This window comes from Lonchura striata, chromosome 1 (genome assembly GCF_046129695.1).
Source record: "Lonchura striata isolate bLonStr1 chromosome 1, bLonStr1.mat, whole genome shotgun sequence".
Lineage (NCBI taxonomy): Eukaryota > Metazoa > Chordata > Aves > Passeriformes > Estrildidae > Lonchura > Lonchura striata.
In genome coordinates this window covers 3,517,973-3,531,380 of record NC_134603.1, presented here as the reverse complement: position 1 = coordinate 3,531,380, position 13,408 = coordinate 3,517,973, and the positions used below count along the sequence as shown (strand labels likewise).

The following is a 13,408-nucleotide window of genomic DNA, read 5'->3' as shown; positions in this document are numbered from 1 at the left end:
CCAGGCTGGGACTGCAGGCAGGTGCCCAACATACCACCACCATTTGCTATCACCTTTACCTGCTCTCACACCCATGAACTGAGGTTTCTTGTTCATTTAAATAATTTTGACCCTTTCAAACTCCAAAATAGTAAATTAACACTACCCCATGCTACAACAGAAGTGTCACCCTCTGCCATTTATCAGATGGCCTTCCAGACCCTACTGTGTCTAAGGAAGATGTGCTGATGAGCAAGACCTGTGCTCACCTTTGGGTTCCAAAATTACATTAACTGGGTAGGGAGAGGACCTGCACAGCCCTGTGGACTTTACTAAAGATGAGACCAGACAAGCTGAGACTAAAAACTGCCAAACTCCCAGCAGATGTGACCTAAAGCTCAAATTCCTCTTCCCTAGGAACCCCAGAAGTCATATATTTATACACAAAATCATTAATATTATCCTTATTTAAATTTTTTTTAATATGTTTGTTCTCCCTAGTGCAGAGAGGGGGGACATGGAGCAGATTTACACAACTGAGCAAGGGATTCTGTCTTCAACAGGCACACAAAACATCCTGCTTCACCCCAAGCCTTTTCAGAGTTTATTCTCATCTCAGTGATTCATCAGGGCTTCCCTGACACCGTTTTCATCCGAGCAGTGTAAAACCCAGCTCCTGCATCCCACCAGGCCTGTGCCAGCAGATGGCACTCCAAAGCGTGCAGCATCCTCGGCTTCCCTCACCCCACTCCCAGCAGCTGCTGGAAAAGGTGTTCTTTTTTGGATTTTTTTTTTTTTTCTTGTGCCTGACTCTTCAGTGGTGTTTTTAATCCTGTTTAAATATAGGGGTCATCTTAGGAGCTGCCACCGCAGGACCACCAAACTTCCCACCAAACTGCTGGGCACAGGAAGGGAGAAAACACCTTCCTCACTCACCAGAAATCAGCTGTGATTGCAAGAAGATGCTTTGATTTTTAAAATTTTTGTCTGCTGGGTGGTTTTTGGGTTTTTTTAAGGCACTCATCTGTGTTTCTCAGCACGTCACTGCTGAGCTCTTCATGTGAATGTAACCCAAAACAGAAACGAGAAGGGGAAGGGAAAATCCTTCTTAAAGCAAGAAACGTTGCAGATCAAGAGATTCAATTGTGTCAAGTGTAATATTGAGTTAAGGTTCTAGGAACCACCTCAATATTTTTATTATATTCAGGATTTTACAGACTCAGTGAATGCAGAAAATAAAACACTGAAGCTTTTCATTTCATCCAAGTGAGGTGTGCAAACCACAGCTCACAAAAAATCCAGGCTTCGCATGGATTGCAAACAGGATCTCTGGCTTTGCCCCATGGAACAATGGTCCATGGAAATAAACATTTTTGGTTTCATCCAGTTTCTCCATACAGCCACTGAAGGTTTTTCCATGGCAGTCTCTGTGCCAAGAAAGACCTTGGGAACCTCTTGTCTGTGAGTTTGGCTTTGGGAAGTTGCACAAAAAGGAGCAGAAGATCAACTTCCATTTCCCATGGGGAAGAACCTTCCTTGCTCTACCATTCCCAGCTCCCTTCCAGCATCTGGAGAAGACAGTGAGACAAGAGGTGAGATTGAGACCTTAACTGGTTTAGGGAGCAGGGAAAAAGTCCTCTTGCATCAACCCCAATTAATCCATTGGAGTGACCTAATGCTCATGCCAGGGTACCGTGTGGTGGCAAAGCTTTAATTAAAGCAGATTAATGAAGTGGACACTGCAAAGATTTACTGTGTTTTACTGCAGGGGACACAGTGACATGCAGTCCTGTCACCTCTGAAGTGACAAAGTGCCCATCTGAGCACCCACAGGAGGAGAAGATCTGTGGTGGCATGGCTGCATCACCCCGCCAGGATTAATTCAGAGCTTACAGAGATGAGCTGGGCCAAGGGTGATGCTCAGCAGGTATCAGCCACACAACTTGGATTTTCTCCCAACAGTGGCAGTGATGACCAAACTCATGGCTCAGTTTTTTCATTCATAGAAACCACAGAATAACTCAGAGAAGAGTCTTGAGGACCATCAAGTCTAACACCTTGCCATGCTTATCTACAAAAGCATATCCAGGGAATTTTCATCAAAGTTTGCTCATGGCTCTGAACCATCACCTAATTTCATACTTGGGACAGTTGGGTGAAAAAGTCTCTTAAACTTAAGGGAATTATTTGCTTCAGAGGCACCTTCTCAAATCAACAAGTTTGTGTGATTGCAGTGGAGAACCTCCATCTGTGTTTAGGTGAACACATTTATTTTATTTATCACACAGGCTGTTGCTATCAGCTCAGAAATAACTACTTGAAATGTTATCTGCACCACATGCCTTATCCTACAGAACCTGTTGTGTTTTATAATGACACTATATATAAATTACTTCTCTGATATATGTCCAGCTTTATGAGTTAACTCCAAAGGAATTTCAGCACTCTGGATTATCATTAAAAGTGAGGATGAAACTGTATAACAAACCAGTACATCAGTGGAAGTTTAGCCGGCAAAAACAATGCAAATTTGGGTTACAGTTTTTAGCTAAGCAACAAAATAAAGAATCAGAATTACAAGTGTGATTCTGTATTTCCTTGTGTTTTCATAAACCAGAAATAATTGTGACCAATTCAAAGAGTCTGAGCAACCTGGTCTAGTGGGAGGTATCCCTGTCCATAGCAAGAGGTTGGAATAAGATGGTTTTTAATGTCCCTTCCAACTCAAATAATTCCATGAGTCTATGATTTCATAGGTGAGATGAACTATAGGGGAGGTAAAATCACTGCTTTCTACACAGGAGTGAAAGGGGTTTAATATTATCAGGTTTTATGGTGGATGTAACTTTGTTTATTTAGACCTTGAAAACAAATAAGATGTGCCTTAGAAAGGTCAATAAATATTATTTTTTATTCACCCTGGTGCAGCAAGGGTTAATATATTTCCAAACACATTTTTTAGTGGGAAACTACCATTGCTGTCCCCATTTAATCATGTGATAAATGCAGCCATCCAAGTGGGTTTAGAAGAATACAATTTCCTTCCTTTCAATAATTCATCTCCACGTGGGGGTTTAAATGTATTAAATAACACTGCATTCACTTTGGAGCAAGGTGACACACTCAGTAAGATTTCACATTTGTTACACCAGTTGCTGCATGTGATCTTTGCCAGGGCAAAAGTCAATTTAGACTCTTGCAGTGCACCTCAGGAAAGGCGGGGTTGAAGGAAGGGAGGTGGATGGGGTTGTATGAGCAGCCCCCTCACCCCAGCAGAAACCACTTCCACTGGGCAGAAACACTTTTAATTATGCTTAAAAAAAAAAATAAAAGTCATATACAGGGGAGTCAAGCCCATAGAGTGAACAAAATTCAAGCTTTTAATTCATTTTTTAATAATTATAGTACTGCCATTGTGGCCACACACATCCTGCAGACCCAGCCTACGTTTCATCAGCTCTGGGATCTTGGCCTGTGTTTGCTCTCCTCTTCAGCTGCTGTCACACAGCTCTGACAGAGCTGCCAGAGGTGACCCTCACTGCCCAGAAAAGCTGCATGCAAGGACAAAGCTCTCTGAGCAAGGTGAGCATCCATCCAGCTGCCGCTGTATTTATAGTTATATTTAATTTTATAATAAACATAATTTTATATTTCATTTTATATTTGTTTGTATTTATTTTGATGTAGGTATACATCAGTACACAGATATATTTATAGATATACAAATCTGTGCCGGTAGTGCTGAATGCAACCATGAACTGCCCACACTCACTGGCTAAAAAGCAACTCTAAAGAGGAAAGAGGATTCAGAATTCCTTGAGACCATGTCAGGATCTCATATAATAGGTGAGAAATGCTTTTTTTTTTTTTTTTTTTTTAATGAACCTGATGTGGCAGGAGATGTGCATTTGCAGCATTCTTTAAATTTAGGGGCTGACAGTACTTAAGGGGGTAGAAAGGCTGGAGAGGCATTTTTTTGCAAGTGGAGTGATAAGACATGGGGGAATGTCTTTTGCTTTTGGAGTGGTAAGACATGGGAGAATGGCTTTAAGCTGAAGGAGGGTAGATTTACATTGGATATTTGGAAGAAATTCCTCCCTGGGAGGGTGGTGAGGCCCTGGCACTGGTTGCCCAGAGAAGCTGAGGCTGCTCCATCCCTGGAAACATTCCAGGCCAGTGTGGATGGGGCTTGGAGAAACCTGTTCTAGTGGAAGGTGTCCCTACCCATGGCAGAGGGTTTTAAACAGATGATTTTTAATGTTTCCTCCAATCCAAACCATTCTGTGATTCCATGACACACAAGCACAGCAACCACCACAAGCAGCGGGGGAAAAAATCCATTGCAGAGCTGTCTGTGTCTGTGGAAGAACAACAACGTGGGCACCAGCTGAGCGATGTGTCCCAGCCTCTGGGCACAATATGGATTTTTCAAAGTGCTCTGTCCCTTCAGCAAGGCGGGCTCGCGGCCGAGTTTCATCGCGCGGCCCCAGACGCCTCCACGAGACCCTGGTGTCAGTGTTCCCCCAGCAGGGTCTGTGCCAGCGTGGGGGGACAGCAAAGTGTCTCCCAGGATTTGGGAGCATAAAAGAAGTGGTTGCAGGGCTGGGGGCGAGGCTGGCACAGTCCAGACAAAACAAGCCTTTGGTTTGTGGCTCCAGCAGTGACTCAGAGCCAGGGTAGAGGAGCCAGTGGAGCTGCTCTGGAGGAGGCTTTGTACAAAAGAACCCCTTCCCTCGCCTTCATCCTCTGCCCACACAGAAATCTCTGTCCTTTCTCCCTCAAACAAAAGGAAAATTAAAAAGAAAATAAAAAAGAAGAAAAACACACAAGGAAACAAACTGAAAAAAAAAACCCCTTAACTAACCAAAGCCCAGCTAGTGAAAACTCAATTCTTTGTCTGGGTGCTGATAGAGGCAGCTGCAGTTTCTGGTTCTATCAGCAGACACAGGCAAAATGATCCCTTGAAAGGCACTTAGTAGAGGATTGCCAAGGAAAATCCACAATGTCCAAGTTGCTTGGGCAATTTAGGAAATGGCAAGCTCCCCCCAAACCTGATGCTAAAGTTTCCTTTTTTTTAAAGGTTTGGTCTTTTCTTACTTTTCTTATCTTGTAGGATAAGGAGATTGGAATGCTACTGGAAGCTCCTACCCTCAGCTTTTGACAATTCCTTCAATTGAAGCTTCAGTAGAATTTGGAGTGGACATGTTTTTACTGAAGCCCAGAGCATTCCTGGTGTCCCATAAAACCTGCCACCAGCAGCATCCAGAACCCGGGTGTTTTCCCAAGGGCTTGGTGCAGGATTCTTCATTTTAAGTTTTACAGCTGAAAAATTCTGCCTCCCTGACAAAAGAGGAGTTTAATGGTTACTTAGGAAAGTTCTGTGCCTATAAAAGTCCACTGGAATTTTTTTCAAGATCGTGGGCATGCTGAGAAGAAAAGACCTTCCCTTCCCAGACACACTGGAAGCAGAGCAAGAATACTTTGGGACATTCAGAATAGATTCCACCTCCCTTGAAAATACAGGGAACAAATTAAAAGATTATGTGTGAATCTATTTCCATCTACTTATTAAATCCCTCTATGAAAATCTATTTCTCTACCCCCAAAGAGGCAGAAAAAGAAAAGAAAATATTTAAATTTTTCTTAAGAAAATTGCTTTAATGACTACCTTAAGAAAACCAAACCCTTTAAAACCAAACAAAAGCCCACACTTGAGTAAAGTCAAGAAAAAAATAACTGTATGATTTAAATGCTCCATATTGTCAACCCTAGGAACAGGGGAGTGGGTTGATTACAATATGGCTTTTAAAGGATGCACAGTCATTTAAAACAAAGTTGACATTCTTGAAATAACACTTTTTACAGAAGTGGCTGCATCCAAAACGACCTTGAAAAGACACAGCAATTACTACCACACATGCAAGATAAATTATCACCAAAGCTAAGGTTTGACTTCCTGAGATACAGCAGCCAGACTGGAACATTAGGAACTGGCATGAGTTCTGAGATAAGATGGTAGAGTCAATAAGACAAATGTGTAAATAAAATGCTCCATTTGTTGGGGTGAAAGCTGCATTTTGATTGTGAGAAATTAAATTTTGCGTTTCAGGGAAATACACATTATGTCCACTCACAAATGTGGAAGCTGGTTTCAAACATGAGGAGTATCAGGAACATGTACTGCATTAAAAACTCATAATTAATTATTGTTCAAAATGAGCTGTTGGTGTTGGCTTAGCCTGTGAGAAGCTCAGGGTGGCACAGTCTCGTAGCTGTGCTTGTACCATGACAAGGGCCTGGTTAAAATAGAAGCCCAAATAACCAAAGTCATTATACACTCACATAGATATATGCAGTTTATGCAGACATTACTGCCAAAAAAAGTTATTCTTCCATAAAGCCAAGGACTGGATCTTGCTGCCCCCAAAATGAGAATTTTACTCTAATCACATAAAAAGAACAACTTCATAAACACAGGAAGAAAGGGAGAAATGATGCTTCCTGTGGGAAGGAAGTCCATTTAAAGAAAGAATAAACTGATGCAGTCAGGATTAAAAAAAAACCAAAACTTGTATATGCAAATAGACATTTATTACCCATTTTTGTGCTCCTAAAAAATGTAATTTACTGACCTTTGAGAGATGGGTCAAATAGGCCCATAGAATAAGAAACAAAAGCATCTTTTTGGCAACTACCATGTTCCAGAGCAATAATTATCCTTTCCTCTCTCCGTGAGCAGCAGGAAATGAAGAGGGATGCCATTACACCATGACAATTACTGTAATTTTAATTTCTAAATATTGCTAAAAGAAAAAAATTGCTAAAAAGAAAAAAAAAAAAAAAGTCTGTTCAGATTTTTTAGATAAAAACTCATTCCCCAGCTGACACAGAGCTGTGCTTCCCCTCCTTGCAGTCCCTTGGGGGAATGAACCACCCACAAAGTCTGCAGGGTGAGAAAAACCCACTTTTCTCCCCATTAGTGGAAAAGAGAGAATTGTAGAGAATCACAGAATGGTTTGGGTTGGATGGGACCTTAAAGATCATCTTGTCCAACCCCCTGCCATGGGCAGGGACACCTTCCACTACCCCAGCTTGCTCCAAGCCCCATCACTTGATCTCATTCAACCATGGGCACAAAAACAGATCCTTTCTATCAGAATAAGATGATGTTGGATGCACAATAATTATTAAAAAAATTAAAATTTTTTAAAAATAAAAAAAATTATCTCCTGTGTTCAGGAACATTACGTGTTCTGTTGTGGATTTTCCACAGTCTACCATTAATTATTTTAGTACTATGGATAATCGATTCCATGCTATTAGAACATTATCATTTATAGCCAGTTGTTGCACTGTGGGATGGATTTCACCCTAGAGGACACATCTGGTCAGCTGTCCAGCCTCTCCTGCCACTGACCAGAGAGGGTCACTCTCCAGGCTCCAGAGGACACCTGAAATACTCCCACTCCTACACTGGACTCTGCCTGGGAGGAGGAGTTTGCATTCAGGGGGAGAAGTGGGATTTGAAACCCACCTGCCCAAAAATAGTCAGGAGCAGAGGTGACCATATCCCCAAATCTCTGCTGTAGGCTGCAATTCCCATAAACTGGAAACTACCTTTCAAAATTCCCCTTAATGAGGCTTTTGAAGTCTCATTTTGGCTAGTAGGCGAAGACTTAAAATTAATTTCACAGATTCAAGGGAAAGGGTTTTTTTCTTTTTTTGTATTAATTGTTGCCACAAGAATCATCATTTAGTGTAGTAAAAAGTTGTGTCTTTCAATATATGCACCTATAGAACTCCATTGATTTGTCTATACACAAACACATTCCTACAAACATATATTTGATTAAGAATTTATATAACTTCAGGCTTCAAGGAGTTTTGGATCAATGCCTTTATTTTGCCTTTATAAACAAATAAACTCAATTAAAGAGTACTTACAACAAACCACAACAGGCAGGAAACTAATTTTCCCAAGGCTTGCCATGGCAATTTTTACCTGTTACATGGATCTAGGGAATCAATTACTCCCTAAAGGGAAATTATTAGGGCTTGTGTTACTCAACATCTCACCTTTCCCACTCACCAGTGGGAGAGAAGTATAGGGACAGGCATCCAGAAAAACGAGTATTCTTCAGACCTCTTACCATTTTCTGTAATAAATTAAGGTATAAATAAAAGAGAACAAAGCCCTGAAGGCAAGCAGTGTTTGAATCAAGGCTGGATCTGCACCAAGTCCCTGTGCAGCTTCACAAGGCACATAAATCAGCTCTCCTGAACATATGTAGTATTTTGCATTACTCTATAGGGTGTTAACTTTAATGCCTTAATATATTCACATAGTGGTCAGGTTACAGTTCCTGTGGGAACCATAAATTTGTATGCCCTGGCCAATCTGCTGCTGGAAAAATAATAATAATAAGTTAAAACTAACCACAGCACCACATTGCCTTCAGCAGGTTTTTTACCTTTAATTTTTTCTCCTTTCTGTACTTGAGGGAGGAAGAAGAGATGTGTGAAGCCACAAATGGACAGGGAAGCTGAAGCAGATATGAATTAATTTTCATTCTTTTTTGCAGGAAGGCTTGTGTGTCCCCAGCCCAAGCAAATGTCACTGCATGGAAAAGATTTCCTCTTGGGCGTGATCAAGCCTTTTTCTGACTCAGAACCCTCTCACCCAGGACATGCTACAATCTCCTTTTTCGTAATCCATCAAAACCACTTCACCTGCAAGCAACAGCTACAAGGAGAAACAACCTGAGCTGATCCAGTTTAACCCAATTTCTGCTGATTCTGCCTGACCTACACCAAACTGATCCCGCTACAATCTCCCAGTGGTTGGATTCCTACCTGGTTCAAGGCAAAGGGCATTGTCTCTGTCCCATTCTTCCTCCAGCCTCCTTTTGCTCCAACCCCACCATTACTCACTTAAAGATATGAGTATTTTTTGTCTGGCATCCTACAATTTTTCCCATATTAAAACTCTGTTTACTTCCATAAAAGTTGTTTTTGGAGTCATCAAGCAATTTCAACACACCAAAAAAGCTGGTTTTATCCAGGCTTGCTCCCAATGCTGCAAGTTCACTGTAATTAACAATTTTTATTCTGTTTGCACTGGTTAATGGCCAGCAGTGTCCCACATCTGTGGAGCAGCCATGGCCATGGTAGTCCAGGCAAGAACAAAGCTCCTCCCTTCCCTGCAACCCACTCCACCAACAACAATCAAACACAATTGGTTAAAAGCCCAAGAAATTATGCAATACAGATGGCGTGAAAAAAAATCACAGTTAATCTGCACAAAATGACCCAATAAATATTTAATGTATGTAGGATTGGACCACAGTTAAAGGATGTGTTATTTATGCCCCTGCTCAACAGATTACCAGCTGGTGGACAAAACCAGACTGTTGATTTTTATAAACCCAGAGCTGAACAGTAACATCTGTGCACAATCTCTCCAAAGGTAGCAGTGGAAACCCTCACTGGATAAAGGAATTCATCAGCCCTTTGATTCCTTAATTTCATTTCACTGACACCTACGCCAACTAAGCAACAAGGTCTAGAGCAGAATTGTAATTACTTGAAACTTAGTTAATATTAAAGCTTTGGTCCATTAATCTGTACTAATGATGGGGTTTTCAGTGGTACCATTCCACTCTTTTTTACAGAGAACCATCAATTCAAAGTTACAAAGTACAGCTATTACTTATATACGTTAAGGAAGTTGTAGAAAACCAGGTGGCACAAAGTAGGGAGAGAAAAGTCATTAGGGAAGGAGAAAACCTGCTGACTGTCCCTTAAATGATAAAAAGAATCAAAAATATCAGAAATAATCACTGAAATTAGACATAGAGTTGTGGGTTTTGGTGGCACAGTATCAGCTGCAAATGCCTACAAGTTTTTTGGTATGTAGGATTTGAGAGGACAACCTAATCTCTGTTGGACCCTTCCTTCAGCCAAAAGATCCCCTGGCATTTAAACTCTCTTGGAAATCTGTGGAGATTTCTTAAACACACACATCCAGATATTAAATCTATAGTAATAGTCTATTTATAAAAGACTACACATTTTCCTGTATATATACATATACACTCACACAATGTTATCTTTACAGTCTTAATAATTTGCAAATGTTCACTGGCACACATGCACCAAATTGTATTTTATATATATATATATATTCACATACATGTGCATATGAAATTGAATATGTGCATCGTATATGGAGGAATCAGAGTATATATGAATACGTATACACAAATGAGAATAAATATATACACTCTGATTCTATATAGTATTTATTCATTGAAAAATTTCCTAATATGGCCTTAAAAAAGGAAGAAAAACACTTAATTTGCATATGTATTTAGTAGTTAACCATAGTGCAGTGTAGCCAAAGAAAGCAGAATACCTAATCCTTCTTAAAACTGGAGATGGATTGGATAAAACCTCTTCTTAATTTCTTCTATGAAATTGTCCTTGGAATGTGATTTCACCACACCTATGAGCCAAGCTTCCAGGAAAAGGGGGTGTAGGACTGCTTTTTGATAGATTTCATAGCAGACAAAACTCCCCTCAAGAATGGAAAAACAGCCCCATGAGGACAGAAAAGCAGAGACTAATTAAACAGGTCTTACATAAGTTTTTTTTCCTGAGTCCTGCTATCTTCCACCTCCAAAGACATCACACATTTCTATTGGAAAATCACCTCACTGGCATCAATGTAGGAAGTGGAGGAGCTCCAAGCTCTTCAGCATCATTAGTGAGGTTAGAAAACAGCTTTTTTTTAGCACACTCACTCATGAACTTACCTGTTTGGTGCTTCTCTGCCCAGTAGGAAGCAAAGACTTGGATTTCTCTGCTATTTTCTGTTAAAAGGAAAAGAAAAAAAATCAGAGGGAAAATGGCTGAGAAGAGTCCAAATATTTAGGGAAGGAGTCATATGAAGCTATTTTCTTCTACTTTCTAAAGAAAAAGACACAGAGAAAGCTCTTACTCTTTAGAAAAAAACAAGGGAGTATAAAAGCATTGAAAACTTCAGTCTTGCAGGCATTAAAAGTCTTCAAAGCTTTCAGAATGACAAGGTTATCAAAACTGAAACAGGCATTTAGGGAATGACAGCCAGGACGTGGATAAGTAGCAATTTATCACTCAGATTGTTTTCCTGATGCAGCCGGGCGTTCACAAACTGCAGTGGTTAATTCTGGCACTTCTGAATTGATGACAGTTTTTAAAATAAAAGAAATACAATCCTATACAGTTCAGATGGACTGTACTCATGAACATTAGGGAAAAAAAAAAAAAGCATAAAAAAGATGTGTGTGTGTGTGTATATGGGGGTGGAGCTCTTTACCCAAATAATTCTAACTTCTCATTTAACACACACAGTAATTTAATTTAAAGACCCCACACTCAGTTTCTTGAATAGGACAGGTAAATAATTTAAAATATGAGGTAGCACTAGAGATGATGCAATTCTATTACACAACAGACATGCTGTTGAACTGCAATTTTATGTACATCTATTTATTTATTTAATTTTTAAGGCACAGGCAGCAAGTGCTGGAAAATCAATCAGTCCAGAATGTTTCTAATAGAGACACATTATTAAGTGCATGTTGCCAGCCAAATTTCATTACACCTGTGTAATTACAATATATCCTTCCCATTGTTGCAGGCATGCGTCAGACTCATTAATGTGATATACCAAAGCCACCAAAGTTTGTCCAAGCTGTATTTTGATTAATCCAGATATATCTCCTAGCTTGCACTGCCAGGGAGGGAGGCAGTTTGGGGATGCTAAATTTAAGTCATTACTACAGTTTAAAAAACAAAACATATCTGCTCATTAGCAAAGCCTCCCCTGGGTAAAGAGGGTGAGCAAGAAGCAGAGGAAGGAACTGGAGTTCAGGATTTGTTTGTTTTATTAAACAGCTTGATCTTGGTGACAGATCCCTGTTGGAAGAATGTTTCATAACATTCCAATATCCCAGCCACAAGATGTTTGAAAATTTCTGGCACAGCCAAACAGCAAAGCAGAGCTAGAAGGTGGGGTAGACTTTGAATTATCCATGCTGCCTGCACATTTTCTGCAAGCAGAAAAGGTGAACTGTGCAATCCTCTCTCCCCTGAGAGTGGAGGCACACCAAAATAATGGCATGGAAATACTTCCCCCTGAACTCAGCACTGGGGAGGCCACACCTCAAATCCTGGGGTCAGTTTTGGGCCACTCACAATGAGAAGGGCATTGAGGGGCTGGAGTGTGACCAGAACGGAGCTGGGGAAGGGGCTGGAGCACTGATCTGATGAGGAGCAGCTGAGGGAGCTGGGGGGGCTCAGCCTGGAGAAAAGGAGGCTCAAGGGAGACCTCACTCTCTACAACTCCCTGACAGGAGGGTGTAACCAGGTGAGGATCAATGTCCATTCCCAGAGAACAAGGGGCAGAACAAGAGGAAATGGCCTCAAGCTGCCCCAGGGGAGGTTTAGATTGGATATTTGGGAACATTTCTGCAGAAAAAAGCTTGCCAAGCACTGGAACAGGCTGCCCAGGGAAGTGGTGGGGACACCATCCCTGCCATGTGGACATGGCCCTTAAGGACATGGCTCAGGTGCTGCTGGGTTGATGGTTGGATTGGATGATCTTAAAAGTTTTTTTCCCAACCTTAATTCTAAGACACTATGATTGCTTGACTGATAATGAAAGAAAAGAGGGAGGAAACCATTCATTGGCAGCCCTGTAGAGATGCTCCAGGCTCCAGGGAATTACACCTAACACATTCCCAGATTCCCAGATGGGACAGTAGAAGCAGGAGGGACACTCACTTTCTGCACAGCTCCGTATCTCTGGATGGCATCTGACAGCTGGTTCTTCAGCCTGTCCAGCTGAAGCCTTTCTTGCTGTATTGGGAAAAAAAAAAGAAGGCTGGTTAGAAGGCTGAAGGATCTCTCTGTGACCATAGGAAATTGTCCTAGTGGGAGACACCAAATAAATAAAGTGGGTACCAATGGTACCCTAAAAGAATCAGTCACACTGGGGCTGCCAGGATGCAATTGGATTTTCTTTTAGGAAATGTGATGCTTTGGTCTTTCAGGCCAGGTTAAATAAATAAAATGCCACTTTGGATATTCAAGATAGCATTGGAGAAAATAACTGGAGCGATCTTTCTATAAAAAAGTTATTTTTCCACAGGATAAATCATGATGGAGTTGATCACCTCATTTGGGAAATTTACTGGACTTGAAAAGTCAAACAGCCACAACATCCCCTCTCCTTGGTCTGACTGTTAGAAACCAGCTTATCTTAATGTTTTCCAAAACATGAACCCACATGTCACTGTCTTTATGGCTGGAGCTTTCTCCAGCAAGGTTTCAATTTATGTTTAAAATCCCCCTGTTCTTGGAAGGAAGAAAAATGCCTGATGCAAGT

The 13,408-nt window shown here is 41.0% G+C and overlaps 1 protein-coding gene across 7 annotated transcripts in view; it reads right to left on the bottom strand.

Moving 5' to 3' along the window:
• Positions 1-13,408, bottom strand: part of TSNARE1 (t-SNARE domain containing 1) — a 449,842-nt gene that overhangs the window by 229,497 nt on the left and 206,937 nt on the right. For all 7 annotated transcript variants that reach the window (XM_021531988.3, XM_021531987.3, XM_021531991.3 and 4 more), the window contains 2 exons: positions 12,805-12,879; positions 10,794-10,850 (listed from right to left, as the gene is read on the bottom strand). In XM_021531988.3, coding sequence (XP_021387663.2) covers positions 10,794-10,850; positions 12,805-12,879 — 132 coding nt within the window. The remainder of the gene's footprint in view (positions 1-10,793; positions 10,851-12,804; positions 12,880-13,408) is intronic.